Source organism: Hemibagrus wyckioides, linkage group LG11, assembly GCF_019097595.1.
Source record: "Hemibagrus wyckioides isolate EC202008001 linkage group LG11, SWU_Hwy_1.0, whole genome shotgun sequence".
Lineage (NCBI taxonomy): Eukaryota > Metazoa > Chordata > Actinopteri > Siluriformes > Bagridae > Hemibagrus > Hemibagrus wyckioides.
In genome coordinates, this window is record NC_080720.1 from 10075091 (window position 1) to 10087878 (window position 12788).

At 40.1% G+C, this 12788-nt stretch overlaps 1 protein-coding gene across 6 annotated transcripts in view; it reads right to left on the reverse strand.

Annotated features, from left to right (window-relative positions):
• Nucleotides 1–9167, reverse strand: part of st3gal3a (ST3 beta-galactoside alpha-2,3-sialyltransferase 3a) — a 40811-nt gene extending 31644 nt beyond the window's left edge. For all 6 annotated transcript variants that reach the window (XM_058402788.1, XM_058402787.1, XM_058402786.1 and 3 more), the window contains exons 1-2: nucleotides 8942–9167; nucleotides 6337–6482 (exon numbers count right to left, since the gene is read on the reverse strand). In XM_058402788.1, the coding sequence (XP_058258771.1) occupies nucleotides 6337–6454 (118 nt within the window). In that variant the 5' untranslated portion in view covers nucleotides 6455–6482; nucleotides 8942–9167. The remainder of the gene's footprint in view (nucleotides 1–6336; nucleotides 6483–8941) is intronic.
• Nucleotides 9168–12788: the final 3621 nt, after the last annotated feature.

Genomic DNA, 12788 nt, shown 5'->3' on the forward strand with positions numbered 1-12788 from the left:
GTTGAGATTACACTAAAGAAAGACAAGACCTTTTAATGTTTTGCATGGAAAAGGACGACAGGAAGTGTCTCTAAGCCTGTTAGACATTTTTAGATATCATTTGGAAATAAAACCTGTGTTTGGCAGAAAAAAATGCATTATTTAAGGAAACACTTTCTGTTTAAAAGAAAAAATAAAGAAAGAAATTTTACAACATCTTTAGGCTCAGACACCACTCTATGCATTTGTTAGTCATTTATTATTCCTCACTTTCACAGAGGGTGCCAATAAATCTGGAGCTCAGTTTTATTTTTAATGCAGCAATATTGTTTTTCTGAACATTGTGATTTTTTTTAACCTCTGGTGAATTCAGGTCAAAAACCTGTTAGATTCCACGGTCAGTTTCATTCCTGTAACATGAGGTGAAGGATTTCCACAACACACACACACACAAGACCTCACCATCTATGAAAACTGTGAGGGGATGTGAGCTGGGGTTAAACCTCAGAAGGTTGATAACCAGGAAATGAAAAAAATAAATAAATAAAAGCAGAAAAGAAAGCAGGCCTTCAGACTCTTGCCAAAACATGTGACAGGAACTAATTTGTTCGGTGAAAAACTATATTGTCGACTAATTAGAGCACATTTCATTTTATAATGAACACTAAATCTTAATCAAAATACAATATTTTCATGGCAAGACAATTGTCTACATTGGAGCGAAGGAAGACGGCGTGTTTGCTTTTCATAGCGCCGGCCGATTTCGTGATTTAATGAGCTCATGAGTACTGATGTATCGCTCGTGTTCTACCTGCTAACCTTTGCATACTTTCAGAACAGCTTGGGATTGCTTTCCATCGTGTGCCTTAGTAACGAACTTCACAATACGCTTAAATAATCTCTATGAAAAATCCTTTGTAACCTAGAGCGACTACAAAACTTGTCAAGACTTTACAATGGTTTTGACAAAGCAACCAGGAATACACATAGCTAGACGCTGGCTAATCTTTTAATGAAAAGATATAAAGTCTCCAAGCAAGCCAAAAACAAAGGAAAAAAAAAATGCTGAACGGAAACCAAAGGGCCAAATGAAAGTGTGATTCAGTGAAGGAAATGATGTTTGGATGTCATGAAAGACTCCAGAGATTCTCCACAAGAACTTTTTAGGTCTGATTCAGGGGTCTGGCTTTTGGAAAGTTGCCATGAAGGTTTTTTTTTTTTTTTTTTTAACATCAGATAGCTGGCTCTAAGAGCCCTGGCTTAAGAAGCTTGAGACCAGACCTGGCTTTCACGGGCAGAGCTTCAGTACTGCCTGGCTTTCAGCAAGCAGATTTCTGAGAGGCCCAGCTCTCTTTCAGAGGCCAGTCTTTTGGGGTCTGGAGTTTTTGCAGACTCAAATTAAAGACCCATCTTTCTTTATGATTAGAGGGAACTGGGTTTTTGTTGTTATTTTAATGTTATTAGAATGGTCATCATGTAAATAACTTGCGCAGGAGAGAGCCAATCTCTGGAGGCTTAAAAAGCCCGGCCAAGCTTTCCTTTGGAGGACTGTCTGGATCTCTTTTGGTGACCAGTTACTACCTGACTATCTGACATTCACACATACAGCATTCAGCAGATGTCCTTATCCACAGCGACTTTTCTACACCTGAGCAGTTGGGGGTTAAGGGCTCGGCTCAAGGGCCGAGCAGTGCAGCTTCGTCTTTGTATTTGGTCAATGGAAGTATGCGAACGGAAACATAGGATCCTGTAGAGGATCACTTTTAGAGTTCAGCTTTAAAACATCTGAAAGGCAGTCGGTCATACAAAGACGAAGGAAACGTTTCGAATCCTGTTGCTGTGTGCTGTTCTTAAAAGGGTGCAAATCTGAGAACACGGTCTTTAAAATTGGTTCTAATAACTTGCAGAAAGCCAAGATAGAGCTTTCTAACAAGTCCGAACTGAGGCGTGATACAGTGAGCTCCTGATACCATCAATTAACTTATCATACTATGAATAATTCAGACCGCTCCGGCCCTAGCACGGCCGATTTCTCCTCCACCTCCCAAATAACTTCAAGAGCAGGACAGAGGTTAACAACGCAGCAATCTGTGAGCGTTTTGTGCTCCGTTTTCATATTGACGGGAAGCTGGCAACCGTTTCAATGCCCAGAGGCTATGAATGCCACAACACAATGCCAACAAACATTACAGTTCTAATTGCAGGCCAATGCTGATCGATGAGGCTCAGTTACAGGAATCGCTTCCAGCTTTACCGAACACAGAAGAAACAGACTGATCGGGTTACGCACCAGATTTCAAACAATACAAATGAAATGATTCTTCAAGCCCTACACTGGAGACTAAGGTACGACATCAGCGGCCAGTTCCATCAGTTTAAAGTACATTCGAGCCCATGGCAGGTAGAGAGACCTGATATTTCTCTTAGGAGACCTAATGCAGAAATACCCTCGGCCCTCCAGGACTCGTATTGCAGTTGCTAATGTTATAGTATTATTGTATTAAGATTGCTGACTGCTTCGTGTGGGTTTCTCTCTCCTCGGTAACTTATCAATTACTCCGACATTTAGAAATCACTTCCAGCTTTACCACAAGCGCCTTCTTGAAGTGTTAGTTTTCTTTCTGTGGATTGATGGACTTATTTTGTAGCGGATAATAACCTTTAACCCTCACCTGCACAGCTGTGCACTGTGGTTTGTATCCTGTTACAGTTTAAAGTCGTGTTGAATAACTGCTTCTGACAAACAAATTCGTGTAAATATAATGAAAATGCATCACATGCTCTCGGCGCCTTTCTCACAGCTCTGTACTTGGACTGGATTCTACTTCATCGCTTTGAATAAACACATCTGTGCAAATGAATACATTTATTTTGCAGCTGCGCATGAATAAGGATCGGTTCAGCCAAAATAAATCCAATTTTCCAATCCAAATTATCCAAATTGCACATCGTATGAGTTTTTGAAGTAATATCATTTGTACATGAATATGTTTTCATAAAATATCAGGATAAATCTGTGGTAAAATTGTATTTAATGAATGGCAGTGCAACAGTAAAACACTAATGGTTCCTAATGAATAAAGAAATGATATTAGATTTAAAAACAAATATATGAATAAATGCATAAGAGAGGTTTATAAACGAGCATTCATAAGGAGGATATCTGGACACCTGGCAACATCAGACAAGTGGCTTGTTAAGTAAGAAACGCATGCAAGACTTCTTTCAAGAGAAACTGTCCACAAATTGTAATATTGTTACTGTTGCAGTATCGCATTAGGAAAACATTCAGAGGTTGATTCAGGCAATGATTTTCACCTCTGTGTAACCCCTTTAGGTATAGTCAATTCTCTCTCTCTTTCTCCATATATATATATATATATATATATATATATATATATATATATATATATATATATATATATATATATATATATATATATATATATATATATATACACACACACACACACACACACACACAACAAAGAATATACACTATAACTGATATGTTTTACTACCTTGTGCAGTGGTCACTACTTTAAAAGTCTAAAGAGGATCGGTCCAGTGTTTTAAGAAAGTGCTTCAGTGACTGTCTCTGAGCTCCCTCCTCTGGTCAGCACCAGTAAACCTTTCCTCTGTGACTTTCTGAATTCCCAAATTTGTGAACATTCTCAAAACGACTAAAGATGTGCAGGTTGCTGGGGTCACAACAGCTCCATCAGGTCACTTACACAGTATACCATTTCATTCGAACTGAAACTCTAACCTGCAGCTCAAAAAGGTAAGCACATACACTAATATTCCATTTTCTTCTCATTTCACATTGGTTCAGAGCGCTGTAGGCGTTTCAGACTACAAGCAAAACCTCTGGCAAATGATGATCAATATGGGGGAAAAAAATATCAAGCTAGAGCAAGTATAGCAGTGAACATGTACTACACTGTGTGCTAATAATAAGTAACACAGAAGTGTTCGGTTGCCAAGTTGTGAGTAAACGACTAAAGTCGACTCTGTTTCAGAGTGAAACTGATATTTTTAGTTGGTTCGCTATTTTGGTTTAGTTTCACGCTACAAATAATGAAATAAACCTATACCTATTTATGAATGAAAACTCATCTGTTGAACTCAATGCACTGAAAATGCAATAAACAAACTCCCGCCAAGTGCAAACAAAAGCCTGGAAAACACAAAGCTGGCACTGAATTACTGACTAAATAATTATATACATAGCTAAACTATTTTGTGTATCACATCCAGCTTTTATTCTCCGGTTTAAATTCTTCAGGTTAAATATCCACAACACATTATGGCTTCACGGCTGGGTTTTTTTTCTGCTCAGGTTGCACCTTGAAGCTCAGTTTAGAAGGTTGCATCTACTGGAAAACATGTCTCTCGCATATGCGTCTTGTTTAATTCGCTTCCTGCAGTCGGGTCAAATCAGGATCAAATTGCTTTTCATACTGCAATCGATCCAAGCTAAAGGTCACTTGGAAACAGAGTTGAAGACGAACGGACCTTACGCCGCGTACGTGAAAGCCTAGCTGATATCTGTCCATTTTAATTCTGCTAAATTATAGTCCTGTGGGTTGAAAACAATATAATACGCAAACAATTGTTGAGTCACGGCACAGGAAGTATAAACTCTGGATAAACAATCATATACATTTTATGAATTCATATAAACTGCCAGATTATATTGACAGTTTTTGAAATTGTGTAAGCTTTCTTTCTGGTAATGAAACAAAATCACCAACACGTGCTATTGAGCACTTTATTAGGAACACTGTACTCATACTGGGTAGGACTTCCCTTTGCTCTCAAAATAGGATCAATTGTGTCATGGATGACACAAGATGTTGGAAACATTCCTTTGAGAGTCTGGTCCATGTTGACATGGATGCTTCACATGATTCCTGCAGATTTTCCAGATGAGCTTTCAATCTCGTGTTGTAGTACCACATCCCAGAGGTGTTCTATTAGATTCAGATCTGGTAAACCGGGAAGGACACTAAAGAATAGAGAACTCATAGTGATGCTCATGAAACCAGTTTGAGATGACTTTTTTTTGTGTGTGTGTGTCTTCTCACTACTCAATTTGTTCCTGCTGGAGTAGCCATTAGAACATGGATAAATTGTGGTCATATTGAGTTCGAGAGAGTAATTCATTCATTTATATCTTCGCGTCTAGACTATTGCAATTCAATTTATATAGGTATTGGTCACTCCTATATGAACCGCTTTGCAATTAGGACAAAATGCAGCTGCTAGACTCCTTACGGGCACACGTAAAATTTGAGCACATTACCCCATTACTCTTATGGCTCTCTGCGGTGGTTACCGGTTTATTTTAGGACAGAATTTAAGATTTTACTAAAATCTTAAATGGTCTGGATCTTATCTATCTGAAATTGTGACTGTTAATGTATCTGCTAGATGTTTAAGGTCAGAAACTGTTAAAGGTTCCCAGATCAAGGCTCAAAAGAAAGGGAGACCGGGCTTTTGCCATAATCAGCCCGAAACTGTGGAACAGCCTTCCTTTTATCTGTTAGGATAATCCCTACAGAATCTCTGTCCCAACTTAAAACCCATCTTTTAGAAAAAGCTTTTAGCATCCGAGTTATTCTGAGCTTGTGTTTTTTTTTTCCCTTCCTTTGTATGTACAGTGTTTTGTTCATTTTGATCTTATCATTTTTGTAAAGCACAATGGCCAATGATTGTTGTTGTACTGCGCTATATAAATAAAACTACCAAACTACCAAACCCAGATGGACAGTAACAATAATGCAAAAGAGGCTGTGAGATTAAATCTTATCTTTCCGTATTATGTATCAGGTATACAACTAATAAAACATTTACAGTTAAGCCACTGCACTGTACATGGCCCCGAACCTTAGCGTGTTAGGTTGCTTAGCAACCAAAGCTACCTTTGTACATTGAGTGATGGAAGAGCAGGTAATTATTACAGGTAATTATTTTTTATATTTGTTTTGGTTAACAAATTAAATTAAACACTGAATCGCCATCACCAGTCACGGTAACTCACACCTTCTCACATCATCGCAACCTCGCACTTTTTTGTCCTCCACCTACAAGCATTTTGCAACTTTTTTTCTTGTAAATAATTTCTAGTGTCTATAAGAATTTACACTTTCATACCCATGTACTACGTGTAGAAAATAGAAAGAAATTTTTCTACAACAGAAAACTGCTGTGTTCAAAGAGAGACACTTCCTACTGAACATCACGTAGAAGCTTAAGAATGATCGATGAGCTGATGCTCTGAATGCACTGGATGATGACATATAGGAGGAAATACAAAAAAGAAAGTAAAGAGAAACAGAGAGATGTACTAACGTGATCTTTGGCCCCAGGCACGGAGGTGCAGCCTCCCAGACGAATAATACAGAAAGCCGAGCACCAGCATGGGACAGAGCACCAGCATCGCATTCCTCGTGGGCTTCATCGTTCTCATCTCTCGTTCGCCATCTTCAGATGATTGTCTAGCAGAGAAACACACATATTTGACCTGTCTGTATCACAAAGACCTCCATAACCCATATTCTTATAGGCTAACCACAGCGTTTCATAGTGTTCGTGATCAGGAAGGAAATGCTAAGGAGGGTACACAAGACAATGCTCTGTTAAAATAGCATGAGCACTCACTCTCTTACACAAGTATTTCCTACTGTGCATGGGTGTAGAGGCTTGTAGGTTGTAAGTGTTTCTGAAGAGAAGTAGCCAAGGCTAAAGTTCTTCTCAAAATGAAGATGTAACTGCAATATTATGAAAGCAGTACAAAATCACCATCAAACATTATGGTGGCTGAATTTGGGCAAATCAGATTAAGATACTTTTTTCAATACATTTATCAAAACATTGACACAAAGTGGAAGTGGTTTGGAGGCACTGTAAAAACTTTGTCATGGCTGTCAAATGTATTGCTCCTAAAAGGAAAATAATGGAAATGATATCATTTTTGATCAAGAAAAAAAACCTAGTTTCAATATTATTTGAAAACATCAAAATTTCCCCATGTAAAAGTTTGCCCAGACAGACAGACAGACAGACAGATAGCATTGCCAAAAGTTTTGGGGTTGGATTTGGCCCCTTAGGTTCCAGTGAAAGGAACTCTTAATGCTTCAGCATACCAAGACATTTTGGACAATTTGGGGATGACCCCTTCCTGTTCCAACATGACTGTGCACCAGTGCACAAAGCAGAGTCCTGACCTTAAACAGATAGAACACCTTTGGGATGAATTAGAGTGGAGACTGTGAGGCAGACCTTCTCGTCCAACATCAGTGCCTGACCTCACAAATGCGCTTCTAGAGGAATGGTCAAAAATTCCCATAAACACACTCCTAAACCTTGTGGAAAGCCTTCCCAGAAGAGTTGAAGCTGTTATAGCTGCAAAGGGCGGAACAACTCCATATTACATTCATGTGCATGTAAAGACAGATGTCCCAAAACCTTTGGCAACATAGTGTAGACAGACAGATAGATAGATCGGTAGGTAGACTGATAGATAGATAGATAGATAGATAGATAGATAGATAGATAGATAGATAGATAGATAGATAGACAGACAGACAGACAGACAGACAGACAGATAGATAGATAGATAGATAGATAGATAGATAGATATTCACCTCTAGATAGATCGATCAAATTAAGCCTGACAAAGGTTCGAGCTGCTGAGCTCAACAGTGAGTTAACAGCCCATGTGCCAACATTTCCTCACTATTATCATCCTCTTCATAGCGTGGGCCAGGCAACCTGTCCATGTTCTGTCACGTTCTGTGCGCATTAAAAATGTAAACAGACAGTACACTGTAGAAAATAAAAGCAGAAATATATCTTGCTCGCTTCACAAAAAGTGGACGCAAGGGAACCGTCGACTCTGTGGTAAAAAATAAAATAAAATAAAATTTCCAATGGTGTGAAGTTGTTTAAAGGGTTTATAAAAAGCCAGCACTAACTAATATTTCTGCACTGTTCAGCAACACCTGACACCATGAGCAGCTCAGCTGTGTCCTCCCTCTCTCTCTCTCTCTCTCTCTCTCTCTCTCAAACCAGCTGGAGAAAAAGTGTTCAGCTACAGGAGCCGAGGGAACTGAACAGTAACTAGTCTCATTTCCATGTATGCAAAAAATTAATTTGATGCAAGATGTAAACAAAACAAAATGGTATATTGCCACAGAGATGCAGTAGAGGGTTAATAATAATAATAATAATAATAATAGTAATAATAATAATAATAATAATAATAATAATGTGTGGAAGGGGTGGAGGACTTATATAATGCAGCTGATAGAAAGCAAGAGAAACAAAGATTCATTTAAGATGACTGGATATAGACAGACAGACAGAGAGACAGACAGATAGACAGATAGATAGATATACACCTTTATTTAAAAAAAAAAATGTAGCATTGATTTGACAGCAAATATGCGGTGTACAAACGCCCTAGCTAACCCACAACCATCTCATGAATATTAATAAACACTTTGGTTAGTAGAGAATTCGCTTTCAAAAAATTTCAGAAATGAAAAAAGTTCTATTTTAATTGCATGTCACAAGTCACAGGAACGCGCGCACTACACTTTCATGCGGCTCGCGCACGCTGAGCTCCGAGGTAACAGAACGGAGGCTGAATACCAAACGGCGCCATTCTCCCTCTCCAAGTGCACTAGGCGGCGTATAAAATAAAGCCTTCTACGCAATGTAACAGCGCAATGGACAAGCTTTTTGGTATTTAACCACCACCACCACCTCCCCCTTAAATATAAAGCCACGCACAGCCTTTATAAACATTTATGCATGTGTGAATTAGATACAGAAAACCCGTGTTCTGTATCTAATCCGTTCATCAATATGTTGATTCCTCCTGGCGCAATGTGAGCAAACTGAGACAGATAAAAGAAGTTAAATCAATGTCAGCAAGGGGCTGATCGTTTACCTTGCATCGTTCTCCTCCGGAGAAAACACACACGGAGTAAATGTTCAAGAACACACCCAGGAGATAAGAAACGCACATCATCATCATCAACATCATCATGTTCTATAACGGTCACGATTCCTGTAAAAATGCAGCGAACTCCATTTTAAACCGTAGTCCCAGCCTTCAAGCGCAGAAGCCAGACCATGTCCTAACAACAATCCTCCCCCTTGCCCAATCCTGTACCCCCCAAAGCAGTAGTGCGCATGCGTTGAATCAGCAAACATGCGCAGTGAATATCTCGGAGGGTGGGTGAGTGTGTGTGTGTGTGTGTGTGAGAAAGTGGTTAAAGGTTACAGATCTGTAGGGTTTTGGTTTAATTCAGCACAGCTGTCATATTTCGACTGACGCGTCAGACTGCAGTTGTACAAAAATAAAGTAACTTTATTTAGTTTTTAAAGATTTGTATACACTATACAAGGACCAAAATGGTGTAGCTACCTGACTAACACAACCCCATAGGTGGAGCTTCCACAAAACGTAAACATCTCCAAAACCTGGGAAGCACACAGACTGTCTTTGTATGCCATGGATGTTTTATTTTCTGTCACTGCACCTAAGAGAACATGTTCTGGCCTGTTCAACTGAATCAACTGAACTTTATTGGCTAGAACCTTGAATGTTTTGCAATTAAAGGGGGAAATTTGACTGGTAGCCAAGGTGTGTCTGGATTAAGTACGTGTCTAATGTGTCTGATGTCTTTCACACATTATGCCTCTCATCTGGCTTTCCTGAAACATGCAATTGAGTGTCATCAGCATAACAGTGCAACCTTAGACTATAATCAGGAATATGTTGGGGGTTTTTCCCCCAGAGGTAGCACATATAACGGAAAAAGCAGCGGGCTTAAATCACAACCTTGGCGAAAGACCTTGGTGGTCACCAGTTACAAACTGATAACGATCAGTCAAATAGCACCTCCACACAGCCAGGAAAGGGCCGTGCCTTTAACCGCAACATCATCATCTAGTTTATCGAGGAACATATGACCAGTGGTGTCAAAAGTGCAAAAGGTCAAGCAACACATGCAAGAAGAATCAGCCCTGATCAGAGGCCAGCAGGAGGTTATCTATAACTTTAACCAGAGCTGTTATCTAATATACAATATAGATAACATTATCTAAAACAATTAAATATTATCTAGAGGGTTAGTTATTAAACTGTCTGGTTTAAAGTATAATCTGAATTTTCAGGTTTATTTATTATTTGTTATTGTTAGTACAATGGGTTAGGTGAGGCTCAGGTGAACTACAGTAATAATTTAAGCAAAAAAAAACGGTAAAAAAAAAAAAAACACCACTATACAACAACCAGGCATAACATTATGACCTACAGTATCTCACAAAAGTGAGTACACCCCTCACATTTTTGTAAATATTTTATTACATCTTTTCATGTGACAACACTGAAGAAATGACACTCTGCTGAAACTCTGCTCCAATGTAAAGTAGTGAGTGTACAGCCTGTATAACAGTGTAAATTTGCTGTCCCCTCAAAATAACTCAACACAGCCATTAATGTCTAAACCATTGGCAACAAAAGTGAGTACACCCCTAAGTGGAAATGTCCAAATTGGGCCCAAAGTGTCAATATTTTGTGTGGCCACCATTATTTTCCAGCACTGCCTTTACCCTCTTGGGCATGAAGTTCACCAGAGCTTCACAGGTTGCCACTGGAGTCCTCTTCCACTCCTCCATGATGACATCACAGAGCTGGTGGATGTTAGAGACCTTGCACTCCCCCACCTTCCATTTGAGGATGCACCACAGATGCTCAATCGGGTTTAGGTCTGGAGACATGCTTGGCCATTCCATCACCTTTACCCTCAGCTTCTTTAGCAAGGCAGTGGTCGTCTTGGAGGTGCGTTTGGGGTCGTTATGTTGAAATACTGCCCTCCGCAACAATCTCCGAAGGGAGGGGATCATGCTCTGCTTCAGTATGTCACAGTACATGTTGGCATTCATGGTTCCCTCAATGAACTGCAGCTCCCCAGTGCCGGCAGCACTCATGCAGGCTCAGACCATGACACTCCCACCACAATGCTTGACTGTAGGCAAAACACACTTGTCTTTGTACTCCTCACCTGGTTGCCATCACACACGCTTGACGCCATCTGAACCAAATAAGTTTATCTTGGTCTCATTTGACCACAGGACATGGTTCCAGTAATCCATGTCCTTAGTCTGCTTGTCTTCAGTAAACTGTATGTGGGCTTTCTTGTGCATCATCTTTAGTAGAGGCTTCCTTCTGGGACGATGCAGACCAATTTGATGCAGTGTGCGGCGTATGGTCTGAGCACTGACAGGCTGACCCCCCACCCCTTCAACCTCTGTAGCACTCATATGTCTATTTCCCAAAGACAACCTCCGGATATGACGCTGAGCACGTGCACTCAACCTCTTTGGTGGACCATGGCGAGGCCTGGTCTGAGAGGAACCTGTCTGTATGGTCTTGCCCACCGTGCTGCAGCTCAGCTTCAGGGTCTTGGCAATCTTCTTATAGCCTAGGCCATCTTTATGTAGAGCAACAATTATTTTTTCCAGATCCCCAGAGAGTTCTTTGCCATGAGGTGCCATGTTGAACTTCCAGTGACCAGTATGAGAGAGTGTGAGAGCGATAACACCAAATTTAACACACCTGCTCCCCATTCACACCTGAGACCTTGTAACACTAACGAGTCACATGACACCGGGGAGGGTAAATGGCTAATTGGGCCCAATTTGGACATTTCCACTTAGGGGTGTACTCACTTTTGTTGCCAACGGTTTAGACATTAATGGCTGTGTGTTGAGTTATTTTGAGGGGACAGCAAATTTACACTGTTATACAGGCTGTACACTCACTACTTTACATTGTAGCAGAGTGTCATTTCTTCAGTGTTGTCACATGAAAAGATATAATAAAATATTTACAAAAATGTGAGGGATGTACTCACTATTGTGAGATACTGTATGTATTAGACATAAGATATACATAATACACACATACTGTGTATTCTGACACCTTTCAGTAGCTCATCTGTTGGATCGGATCACATGGGCCAACCTTCGCTCCCCACGTGCATCAATGAGCCTTGGCCACCCATGACCCTGTTGCCGGTTCACCACTGTTCCTTCCTTGGACCACTTTTGATAGATACTGACCACTGCAGACCGGGAACACCCCACAAGAGCTGCAGTTTTGGAGATGCTCTGATCCAGTCGTCTAGCCATCACAATTTGGCCCTTGGTCAAACTCGCTCAAATCCTTACACTTGTCCATTTTTCCTGCTTCTAACACATGAACTCTGAAGACAAAATGTTTACTTGCTGCCTAATATATCCCACCCACTAACAGGTGCCATGATGAGGAGATAATCAGTCTTAAAAATCGCCAGAGAAGGCTGAACTTAACACACAGCGTCCTTTGAATACTCACTGTCTCTGAAGTACTGATATGGAAGCATGCCAGGGTCATTTGAATAACTGTTGTTTGAATGATAGGAGGAGCGTGTAAATTCCTCTGCTTAGTTTGCATGTCATTGTTGATGCATGTGTTTAGTACCCTTTATTATCTATGAATGTATTAATTCCAGTGATCCAGCATGTCTGTGCCAGGTTTTGAACTTGTTAAAAGTCAAATTTTAGCAGCATGTTGTGCAGTAATGATGAGATGACAGCAGTGTTATGGTTTCTGGTGAAGATGGAGATTAACCATACATAAGCTCTCAATCTTGATCATGAGATTTGCTCACCGAAATAAAAGGGACATACTGTGGATATGAGTGGATTTCAGCCATCCCAGTACAGCTGGTGGTTTCCACCACAAT